Below are 12,741 nucleotides of genomic sequence, written 5' to 3'. Positions count from 1 at the left end.
TTGTACTGCTACTTCTACTGCGATTACTACTAAGGCTATGGGTATTCCGGTGAAAGTTTCAGGGAGTGTTGGGGGTGGGGGGGGGGGGGTTTGGACTAAATCGAAACACACCATGTGTATGTAGGTTGACAAAAGGGCGTATAAGCAATATCTTAGGAACAGCTTAGAGCATTAAGTTGAAACGTACAGGTATGTTAAAGGAGATGTTGAGCTAACCGAAAGGCAATTACTTTTGATTTAAATTTTCTTTAAACGCATAGTCGCAAATAACTTTTCTGATTCGAGGTGATTTAAGAATAAATGATTCGTATTTCGGTTTTCTCAAAAAAGAACCCATTACATTATTAGTCCCTGATATAAACCTTGTGTCACCTTCCCAATCACATAATCAAACACGTCAACAACCCCTTAGGTCTCAAAGAGTATCTGCAAGAAATGTAATTGTTAAGATTAGAAATCAGGTGACCTAGTTATCTGATTTGTATAATTGCTGGTTCGTTTGTTTAAGTGAATGAATTTTTTCTTTTATTTCTTCAGTTGTTCGTTAGTATCCGCCGATGGCAGTTCAGAATTTTTGGATTTTGTGCAAATCGCGGATATTGCTGAATGACTCACTTTATGGTTGTTAGGTATTTGTTTTCAATTCTTATAACTTTGTCTTTTATTGAATTTTATTTATCTTTTAATTTTATGCCTGTTTTTTTTATTGTTTTTGTTGACTTTCCGCGTTTGTTTTTTTTCTTCGGCATTTTCCTTGTTTATATTATTTTGTTGCGCTGAAGAAGAGAGACGATTTTTTTTCTCGAAATATTCGCTTTGTTGTTTCTTCAGTATTTTTGTTTGGCCTTTAAAAACGCCATTTTTGATCATTTTCTTTCTTTGCGTTATGGCAGGCCAATGTGGTTTAAGAAATTATCTTCTTGAAGCTTAGCTTCAGTTAATTGTGGAAAGTCTCTTTAAATATTTAAATCCCTCATCTTCTTTGTCCATAGTCTTCACAAAATTCTTCATAAGTCCTAATTTAATGTGAAGTGGAGGAAGAAGAACTTTTTCCGATTCAATAAAGGGAATATACTTTATATTACTAATTCCAGGCTGAAAAGATGTTCTCCTTTGCCATATTTTATTTTTAATTATATAAAATGATTTTCTGTTGCATGGCTATACCACAAACATAATAGGCAACAATATTTTGTAAACCCACCTTGAGGACCATTAGTGTGGCTCAAATTTGCCAATTGAATCCCTGATACAAAATTGCATTTAGAATTCCAACCATGTCTGTATAAGTTTTTTTTTTTTTTTTTTACCGAAAGCTGAATAAGCAACTGGGATAGATGGTTTCTTGTTCTCGCTATGGAGCAATACAGTTTTTAAGCTATATTTGGAAGAATCTACAAAGAGGTCCCATTCTGGCGGTTCATCCTCGATGTCTAGTTCCTTTATTAATCCGTTTATATCAAAACAAACACAAACTGACCCTTTCATTCTATAAAACTCTGAGTAAAGACTCACTCTTGCAATTTAGAACAGAGAAGTTCTGTCCTTTGTTTGAATAGGCCCAAATCCCGCATTTAATTTTTGAATTCAGATTGAAGAATAAAACGCGGTTCGGTCGAAGTCTCGGGTCTAAAGTTAGGGTCAAAATTATTAATTTTGCTTTATCGATTTCGGATGCATCTTCAGTGTCACTCACCTTTTAAATGTCAAAATCTGTTCATTAATTGGTGGAGGTGGTATCGACAAGGTTTCGCCATGAAGAACAAGTCGGATTGCAGATGGTATATTAGGATATTCAATTTTATGTAGGCTCTTTTGAATGTCCTTCTGTGTTCGTGTGACAGAACACAGCACACGTGAGGAGCCTAATTTTTTGGTCACCAACTTTGCACCCAAAATACAGAAAATAAGGTTTTATGTTACTTCTTATGATAAGTGTCTGCCTTGTAATTTTTATTTTGATATAAAACGTCCGCAAATGTAACAAAATTGATCAGACACAGTTTTGCAGCATCTACGCTGAGATCTTGCCATTTTCTATATGAACTATTAAAGCAAAAAACTACATTTACCGAAGAATTTTACTATTCTGTGAAGCTGGAAATTAGTAAATAAGGCGGGGTTGCAGGGTTGCTAGTAGAGGCTGGCGCGGGCGTGTGGCTAAAAAATTTTGAAAATTGGACGATTCTGCTTGTTGGTGTAATAAAAACTTTACAACAATAGGCTATAAATTAATTATAAAAATAAGGTTGTTGTTAGCGAACCACTGAAAACAAGTTATATTATCAACTAGCTTACCAGTCGTGCACTGTTGTGATCTCAAAGAAAGGAAATGCAAGGAACCACACCCTCCCCCCTCCCGAAAAATTTCCCTCGGAAAACTCTCCTGCGAAAAATCCTCCCTGTAGAGAATTCCCCAACGTATTAATAACGATCGTATTTTCTTAATTGTAAAGTATTTGGAAAATTTGCCCCCAAAAATACCCCTGCGGACAAATTTTCCCCCGGAAAATTGCCCTCACACATTAATAATGATCTTATTTTTAAATTTAAAAGTATTTGAAAAATCAGTTTAAGACTATTAACTTCCGCTTTACCACCTCAGTCCTATCTATTCCAAGTTTTGTCTTCGGGAGTCTCTAAATTCAGTCAGCACAAGAAGTATTAGGAAGACGAAGAGGACATTTGCAAGAGTGTACTCAACGCCTTCTTAAAGTTTCTTGGCGATCGCGTAAACGGTGCAGATTGAACTTCTACATCATAAGGTGGTTAGCCTAACTAATTAGTACTGGTGCGTATAAATTTGATTTTGAGATTTCAGAAAGTTAAAGTAATAGATTTCTTTCATCAATTGTATTATCAGTTTTATCAGTTTTTCCTAGAATACTCTTTCAGTGTATAATGGTACGTATATAGGAACTTCTCCCTCATCCCTTAACCAAGGTCCACAGAAGGACTCCTCCCTAAAAGAATTTTAAGGAAAACATGATGAAGAGCAGAATAATAAGTCTGAGAGTTCACTTTATTTCTAGCAGAAATTCCTGGCAATGTTACATCGAAGGTGATTATTGCTGCCAATATCTAGCAATTTTTAGCACAATGTTCAATGGTTTTGATATCTAAATATGTTTATTGTAATTTCCTATACTTATCATAAAATTCAAAAGTGTTCTGCTTTTTATTTAAATTGACTCCCCTTGCCCTCATAAGAAATCATGTCGACCTGCCTGATCAGATCTCTTTTATGCCCTGTTTTATCTCGCGGCTGGGGATCAAGTTGAAACTTTCAAAACGTTTCATTTTGAAGGGGGGGGGGGGTAAGGGGACGTATAGTTCTGCGTTTGGAGGAATGCGGCAAAGTGTTTTTTCAGTTCTCATAAAAGAGTATATGCTACAATATTTTTCTTGTGTATGCCTATTGTCCAGCTGACTCTTCAGCTAATTAGCTTATGAAAACATCACTGAGCAACATGCTTTTTTGTGTTTTTTCTTTACCTGGAAGCTTTAGTTGACAAACAAAATTAATTGTTTTTAAAAAGAATTAAGAGAGATAAAATCTCATATTTTCCCATGCTTATTAGTTAATCAGTCCAAGCTGGACATAATGTCTTTATCCTTTGTTGTTTCTCCAGGTGATGCACTGAAATGACTACTCTATAGGGAATGTTGACCTAAGAATTGCTACCACTTTATAAACTCTCCTTAATATATCTTCCTCCTTTTTTTGTCATAAATTATCTAGGAAAACCCATTAAAAGTGTAGCCTAAATTTGAATTTCATGCTCAACCATGAATTGTAAAGAACAATTGCAAAAGTCAGTTAGCTTTTACTAGCAACCAAGTCAAATAGTTAAGTTTAGTTGCCTTTTATATTCTTTAAACTGAATTTGGGGTGGGAAAGGAGGGTATTCTACATTGTCTTTGATAAACTTTGAAATGTCTTTCTACTAAATGGCTACTCTTAATCTACCAGAAACTGATACGTCTAGCAAAAACTCCTCCCTTTTTCCATCTCGTGTAGAGCTTCTACTTTCTGCACGTACCTTATATATTTGAAGGTATTAAGTTCAGTTTTTTCTATAGCCTCATCCCAGCATATCTAACCTTTCTCTTAAGAGTTTGGTTCGTGCATTTTGACATATACTAGTCATCTCGTCACTAAACTACATGCCTAAAGTCATTCTTGTATATTTTCCCTGGAAAACCATAGAAATATGTCATTTATGCTGGTAAACTGGAGAAACATGTCATACGTGTTTGTTCCCTCTTTTATAGTGTCTATGCAAGTGTGCTGTAGTTAGCTATGATCATTATTGTCATCTCAAATGGCCGTAGATTTTTAAAATTCTTAAGATCCTTTCTTATCCTCTGTATAATTAGAAATGTTTCTTGAGCTGCTAAACCAGATCAAGGAATTCAAACCTTTATTTGGAGTCTCCAGCAGGGCAAAAGGAGTACGTAACCTTTCTCATATTCGGGCTTAACTTGGGATTACAGTAAGGGAGCGTGAGTTTTTTAGTTGATATTTTCAGGGATATCACCCATGTATATATTGAATTGAATTTATTGACAAAATCAAAAAATACATATATATATATTTAACAAAATCCACAGTATTTTACATACACAAGCAACAAATTACTTCAACTTAGTCTCCCCCGTAAGGCTCTATGGCCAGGAAAAAAAGGGGAGAAACAAAACGAAAAATTAAACAAATACATTAATCAAACATTTTTTAGATAACACACTCATATCACCAACCCAAACACCCCCCCCCCCCCAAAAAAAACATCCACAGTAGGTGACCAAAAAAGAAAAAAAAAATCTGTGGGCTTTGTATTGTCATTGGGCTTAGGGTTGAGGAGCCTTAGTAATTAGCGTTCCGTATCTTTGCATGATATTCGTTTTTTGTTGTGTTCTGTTTATAAATAGCTACCTTTTCACCAAATCAAACTTGGTATTACGTGTGTCTCCGAATTTCCAGGGAAATTTTGAATGCTGACCCGTCTGTTGTTGATCTCAAGAAATGGGGTCCGCATTATTATGAACTCGGTCTCCATCTGCAGAGACTTAACATTCGAGAACAAAGTGATATAAAGAAGATTCTCTATGACGTAAGTCTTTTTAGTTTCCGAAATAATGTTTAGTATATAGTTGATTTTCTTTTGCATAGAGAGAGAGAGAAAGAGAGAGAGATTCAAAGAAATACGACTACCTCAGAAAAAATATGAACCGTCCCCTTCTGCACAAATTATTTAAAAACCATGAACCAAAATGGAAGAACTTCTTTGTAATAGATACTTCAAAAGTTTTTTTCTTGCTCACCTTACAAAAAACCACCTTCTCCCCCAGTTAAATTCTGACCTCACACTTCATGGATCGTGTTAATTACATTGAGTTCAACCGAAATATTTTATTCTTGTCGCGAGGTTAAAGGATTATGCTAAACGAAAACTGATTTACAAAAAAAAACTTTAATCAGTAATTTAGATTGTTCATTTACAGCATAAATTAGTATGGACTCCAATTAACAAAAAGATCCATAAAGGAAAAATTATTTTATTTTTTTATGCGTAATTATGCTTTTGTTCTTGGTGTTAAAGAATGCGCCGTAGTTCAATTTTTATATTTCATATTTACCATTAGTAGGAATGTTTCGGTTCTAGATCTCTTTATTCTTTAATAAATATAAAATAATATTTTCCTTAGAAATGACCTAAAAGCACAAACAACCACATACTAAATAAAATTTTATACGTTGTCATAAAGCAGCCATAAGGGTTCAATGTATTAAATTTATTTATTTTTTCCTAGAGGCACTTTGTATGAAAGGGATGGCCGTATAAACTTCGAAGGGGGCTCCTTCAATTGCAAATTAAAAGTTCTAGTACCCTTTTTAAAAGTCAAAGTTAACTGAGGGAAACAAGTGACTCCACCACATCACTTTTTCCCCAAACGCATCCGATCAGAATTTTGAGATAGCCATTTTGTTCAAAATAGTCCAAAGGTCACAAACCATGCCTCCGGGTTTGCCCCGGGGGCATGGATTGTAAGCTATGCAAGTTCCCTATTGTTAAGATACACGATTTAATTGGAAGGGTGGTCAAATAAACTTTGGAAGGGGGCTCATTCAATAGAAAAAGTTCCAGTGCCTTTTTGAAGATTTAGCCTACTTTTCAGCCAGTTGCTACCGAATGAGTTCTTACCAACCACAGTGTTTTTTAAAGTTTCTCTTACAGTTCAACGGCCCTTGTGTTTCAGCAGTCATTTTTAGAGAATTGTTACAAAAAGGCCAACTTTAGCATAAAGAGTGAGGTTTTGAGGAGGGGGTAGCCCCTCTCATATACGGAACAGTTTCTGTTTTCTTTAAGTTATAATATTACTCCTTACTTTTAGTCGAAAAAATTTGTTTTTTAATTCAATTTATGATTGTTCTAAAAATTGTATAAATTGTATTCCAAATAAACACACCATTTATTGCTGTTAAAGTGCATGTACCAATAATTGTAAAATAGTTATGTTTGGTATAAGTTTGAATATTATTTGATCATTTAATCCAAATTTTGGATGAACAGTAGTTTTGTTGAATAGGTTCTTAATAATAATTTTACTAAAAAACATTCCGGTAGACGGAGGCGGGTATTATTGTTCATGTGGATGGAAGTTTTGCGTGACATGGTCTTCTAAGTGACTGAAGCCATTACGGACTCTACAATAGTATTCTCTGATGTTGAACTGCATTGTATACATATGTTTATATACATTTAAACATTTTATATAGGAATAGAGGAAAATTGCCACTTAAAATCAGTGAAAACAAAGCTCATGGTAGTGCTTCTCACCTATCCCCCAAGATTTTCCTGGCCAGGCCCATGATGTCCTGCCTCGCCTTTTCCCCCTCAGTGCCAGTAGACATGTGAATGCAATATTTATGCTACATAGAAAAACAGACTGATAAACCAAATATCTATCTCAAAATTTCATTCGGACGTCTTTGGGGAAAAGAGGGACATGGGAAGGGGCAGTTCCCCTCCATGCTGTTTGGTCACTTAAAAGGACACTAAAGCTTTTAATGTTTGTTCGAATGAGCCCTCTCCCGATCTTCTTGGTTCCTCGTTTTGATATGATCATCCCTGGAATAAAACAACAAACAACACACGTCCATGAACTTTAAATGGTGACGAAGACCACACAGCATTTCGATCATAAAAACAATAAACATGAGAAAACAATATCGAATATCTAAACGTATTATCAAAACCGATATTTTTTAGGGGTCTCTAACCCCCTATGTTTCTCGCGGAAAATCCACCACATGAAAATTCTGCAAATTTTCAGCATACATCTTCGAGATCCTTTGCGGTTTGAATTCTTTCATCTATAATTGATTTTATTTATTCTTGTTTTACATCTTACCCTGGCATTTTTTTTCGCAAGAATTCATTTGCGGCTTTCAAGTCAGATACGTGTGAATTATTACCAACTAAGAAGGAAAAGCCCACAAGAAATATTGTTAGAATGAAAATTTCGCATATTGGATATTGTCAAAGCTGAATTAGCTAACCAGACTGGGTGAATTGTTTCTGTCAGAAAAATTTTGTAAAGGAAATGAAGATATCTATTACATATAGATTAAGATAAGGTAATCTAGCTTAATTGTAACTATACACGTATAATATATATATATATATATATATATATATATATATATATATATATATATATATATATATATATATATATATATATATATATATATATATATATATATATATATATATATATATATATATATATATATATACTATATATATATATAATATACACTGCTGATGCTATTAAGGCTCACCTTATAAAAATTGCCGCTGATTGGGGGATCAAGGAAAAGGTTGTTGCTGTAGTAACTGATTGTGGAGCAAATGTAGTTCGAGCCGTAAAGGATGCTGCATCCCAAGTAGGTACAGGTTGGACCATGTTTCGTGCTTTGCACATACTTTAAATTTGATGTGGGGGGTGCTATTAATGATACTGCTGAATTGTCGCCTCTCGTCTAAAAGGCTAGAAATGTTGTCAGCTTTTTCAGACCTAGTGTTGTAACTACTGACAAGTTGCGCCAGGTTCAAATCTCTATTGACAATGTTTGCACCAAAAAACTAAAACCTGATGTGACCGCTAGATGGAATTAGCTTCTCACCTATGTTGCGTAGTCTACAAGATTTGAAAGAGTCGGTAACAAGCTCGCTTGCGCTTCTCGGTAAAGCGGACCTTATACTCACTGATAGTGAGTGGGGTGTTATTCAAAACGTGATTGCGGCGCTTACACCCTTTGAAGAGGCAACTATTGAGCTCTCTTCTAAAAGATATACCCCATCTCGAAAGTCCTGCCTTTGTCTTAGGTTTTGAGACGCCACCTTGTTCAGTTAGACTTTGGTGGATTCCCAGATATGGCTGATGAGCTTCGAAAGGTTTTGCTGAATAAAATACATTGTAGGTTTATAAGCCTTGGTCAAGTCACACCCGTCGCAATTGCCAAATATCTTGACCCGCGTTTAAAGAAAATATATATTTCACCGGGCGATCTTCTAAAAGTTGAGAGCAAAATTGCAAACGAAATAGATTTGGCCTTGCTGGCTACTGAATCTCGATCAGAAGATGCAAGTACCATCGCAGTCCCTGCGATGCAGTCGAAATTTTTTGCCAGAAGAAAGATCACCGATGCGTTTTTATTTTTTTGTTATATATATATATAAATATATATATATATATATATGCCCCATCTCGAAAGCCCTGCCTTTGTCTAAGGTTTTGAGACGCCACCTTGTTCAGGTAGATTTTGTTGGATTCTCAGATGTGGCTGATGAGCTTCGAAAGGTTTTGCTGAATAAAATACATTGTAGGATTATAAGACTTGGTCAAGTCACACCCGTCGCAATTGCCACATATCTTGACCCGCGTTTAAACAAAACATATATTTCACCTGGCGATCTTCTACAAGTTGAGAGCAAAATTGCAAACGAGATAGATTTGGCCTTGCTGGTTACTGAATCTCGATCAGAAGATGCAAGTACCATCGCAGTCCCTGCGATGCAGTCATATCAGATCAAGCCAGTTTGTGGGGTTCACACGATGAAGCCCTTATAGTCAATGCGGAACATGCTTCTCTCAGGGAAAAACATTGACATGCGGATGCTTTTGAATAGCCAGTAGTTTATTTTTCTCTTTTCCTGAGCCCGAATAATTTCAAATCTGGGTTTTGTTATATTCAATTATGTAATCGAAGTTTTTTTTTTATTGTTTGTTTTTATATTATTTGAACTTTGAAAAAAAAAGATATACAAAATACCGTTTATTCACAATTTGTGTTACTGAACTTCGGCAAATCCATGAGATAGCAAAAAACTCAGTATCTTTATTATATATATATTTGTATCTTTGCTGTGTTCTTTAATCTCTGCTAACAAGAGGCAAATCCCTTCTCTGTTCTGCATATTCTTGACATGGAAGAAGCTCCTCGCTGATCGCAACCAAAGACGAATAGTTATGACGCCTTGATCCCCTAAAGTGCCCTCTGAAAAACAATCAATAAGATAGATGGCATCACAATACATCCAGTTTCATTAGCAGACTATCGATTGATACTTTGTATATATATATATATATATCATATATATATATATATATATATATATATATATATATATATATCAAGGCGAATAGTTATGACGCATTGATCCCCTAAAGTACCCTCTGAAAAACAATTAATAAGATAGATGGCATCACAATACATCCAGTTTCATTAGCAGACTATCGATTGATACTTTGTATATATATATATATATATAATAAAGTTTTATTTAATTTATATAAATAGTTGCTGTGGACGGCTCTCGGATATAGAGCCGAAATATTTTTTCGGAACAAATTTCACTCTTTTAGGGGAATTCCCAGTTGTTTTACTTGCTCTTGTTTTTATCCATGATCATTCTTTGGCAAAAAATAAACAATTCCAAACATTTGCAGATGAGAGCTGTTAGCTTCTACAGTAGGGTTCTTTGGTTGTTTTGTTGTTAGAGAGGGGGGGGGGGGGGGTACAGGACTCAGAATATGCATTTTTAATGCCAAAACATCCCAACTTTCATTGAGCCTTGAAGTGAATGCATAATTAGTTCTAAGGATGAGGCGGGAGGGAAAAGCAAATATTTAATCTCTTTTGATTTCTGGGAACATTTCTGGTCTCCGCCGTTGTCATGAAAGTAAAGAGTAACCTTAAACCCTAAAATGAGCGGAATTTATCAAACAATTCGTTGTAACGAACTGTAAGTAAGAGACGACCTGACTCAATAGTAACCGAAACTCTAAAAGACGGAATTTTGATACCAATTGATACATCAAAAGAATCTGATTTTTGTGCTGCTTTAATTACATAAGTTTAACAAGTTTAGTCTAGCCCTTCAAAAGTTACAAGCCTAAAAAAATTGCCTTATTTTCGAAAAAAGGTGGAAACACCCCCTATAAGTCATAGAATCTTAATGAAAAGTACACCATCAGATCAGCGTATCAGAAAACCTTACTGTATAGGTTTCAAGCTCCTATCTGCAAAAATATGTGGAATTTGGTATTTTTTGCCAGAAGAAAGATCACCGATGCGTTTTTATTTGTTTGTTTGTTTTTTCTTTTCCCCAGGGATGATTATATTGAACCAGTGGTTCTAGAATGTCGCAAAAGGGCTCATTCGAGCGGAAATTAAAAGTTCTTGTACCTTTTTTAAATAAATAAATAAAAAAAATAGAATCACAAAAAACTGCATTTTTGATGTCTTTTCATACTGCCGTCTTTTCAAAGATATGTGATTTTTGAAGCAAGTCCGATTTCTAACACTAATTGTCTACTAATAACCATATATTACATAATAAGGGACGTGACGTAAAAATTGAAAAAAAAATCTTTTTTTTTAATTTTAGTTTTCAGTTCAGAATCAGTAAAGTTATTATGTAAAATGCAAAAAAATATACGGTATCTGAGCAATAATTTTAATCTTTTAATTAAAACTAGAAAAATACCTGAAAACTTTAAAATTAGTTCTGTTTTTTTGCTAGGTTCTAACTACTCGGTACGTGATTTTATGGGAATGATTTTAAACATCGACAAGAAATGGTCTCAAGTGAACAAAAGAAAAGAAAGCATAAAAGAGAAAAGGATCAGAGTAAAGTAATTATAGTAATCCGGGTTGCAGCGGTAGTTAAATTAAAGAATGAACTATAGCCTATTGTAATTGAACTAAAAAGCACACCATTAGACTAATATGAAAGTTGGTCTAGTTGATTATAGATGGGAATTATGTAATCCGGGTTGCAGCGGTAGCTAGCAACCTAGTAAGAGACGATCACCTCCAATGTCAAGAAATATAAAACCCCCCAACTCCTAAAAAAAGAGTCAGATCAAAACAAAAAGTACACCATTAGAACCGCCTTGTCCGAATCCTCTATAAAGGAAACTTACCTCCCTTTGGCTTGAATAACAAAGAAAATATATTGGCTTGAAAATCAAGAAAATTGACTTTTACCACGTTATTCTCCACAAACGGGATATTTTTTTCTTTCCGCTTTTTCTTTCTGCTCAGCTAGCTGGGCACTGGAAAATCATAGAGAGCTGTATAATAGCTCATTTTAAAGGAAATTGCAACATCTAGTCACTTTTGTATTTAAAAATAAAATACTTTTTAAAGTAGAATCAATTTTGTCAAAAAAATTGCATTTTTGATGTATTTTCATACTGCAGTCTTTTCAAAGATATTTGAATTTTGAAGCAATAAAACAGTCCATGTAATGAACTCTATAGTAATAATAGCTACTTGTCTCAATAGTAACCGAAACTCCTGGAACCAAAATTTTCTTTTTTGGCTTAATCGCTAAAATTATTATGTAAACTGCAAAAATATTTATGATGCCTAATCAGTAATAGTAATTTTTTAATTTAAACAACAAAAATACATGAAAATTCTAAAATTAGTTTTGCTTTTTGTCTCCTGGAAGAAATTTTTTTTTCATCTCAGTTCAAATTTATTATTGCATCCTGTAACCCGTAAAGTACATATCTCCATATTATTGTCTCATAATTGCAATTATTTTAGTTTTCAGTCCAGAATCACTAAACTTATTATTTAAACTGCAAAAATATTTATGGTGTCTAACCAATAATACTAATTTTGTAATTCAAACAAGATAAATACCTGAAAATTTTAAAATTAGTTTTGTTTTATGCTAGGTTTTAGATACTCGACACGGGATTTTGTGTGCTTAATAATTTTAAATCTTGAAAAAATATGGTCTCACGCGAGTGGAAAAAAAGAAAGAATAACCAAAAACAATATCAAAATAGAACAATCCAAATTTCTACTAATAGAAAACTTTACTACACAAAAAATAAAGCTAACATCCTGAAATATAAGAAAAGTTTATTTAAAAGAGATAAAAATGCCACCAAACGCAATAAAGCTCGAGCACGCGTAAGGATTGCTACTAAGATGTCTTGTGATCCAGGATTTAAGAAAATTATAATAAAGAACGACCTTTTGCCTATATTAATTTATTTTAAAGTTTTATATTTAGATAGGAGGCAGCTAAACTAAGTTTCTTTTATACTTTAAATTTAAGACATATTGCTTTAAATTCAATATATTAATATATTGAGAATATATGAATATAAAAGAATGCATTAATTTGAATATTGAATACCCATCGG

General features: G+C 33.9%; 1 protein-coding gene across 1 annotated transcript in view; it reads left to right on the top strand.

Moving 5' to 3' along the window:
* Psf3 (DNA replication complex GINS protein Psf3) overlaps positions 1-12,741 on the top strand; it is a 55,963-nt gene that overhangs the window by 27,314 nt on the left and 15,908 nt on the right. Inside the window, exon 3 of the mRNA XM_089097479.1 lies at positions 4,985-5,114. Coding sequence (XP_088953605.1) covers positions 4,985-5,114 — 130 coding nt within the window. The remainder of the gene's footprint in view (positions 1-4,984; positions 5,115-12,741) is intronic.

Source organism: Artemia sp. Qi Xiang Cuo, chromosome 12, assembly GCF_049724085.1.
Source record: "Artemia sp. Qi Xiang Cuo chromosome 12, ASM4972408v1, whole genome shotgun sequence".
In the NCBI taxonomy this organism is placed as follows: domain Eukaryota; kingdom Metazoa; phylum Arthropoda; class Branchiopoda; order Anostraca; family Artemiidae; genus Artemia; species Artemia sp. Qi Xiang Cuo.
The sequence above is the reverse complement of the archived record's forward strand: the minus strand, read 5'-3'. Positions and strand labels throughout refer to the sequence as shown.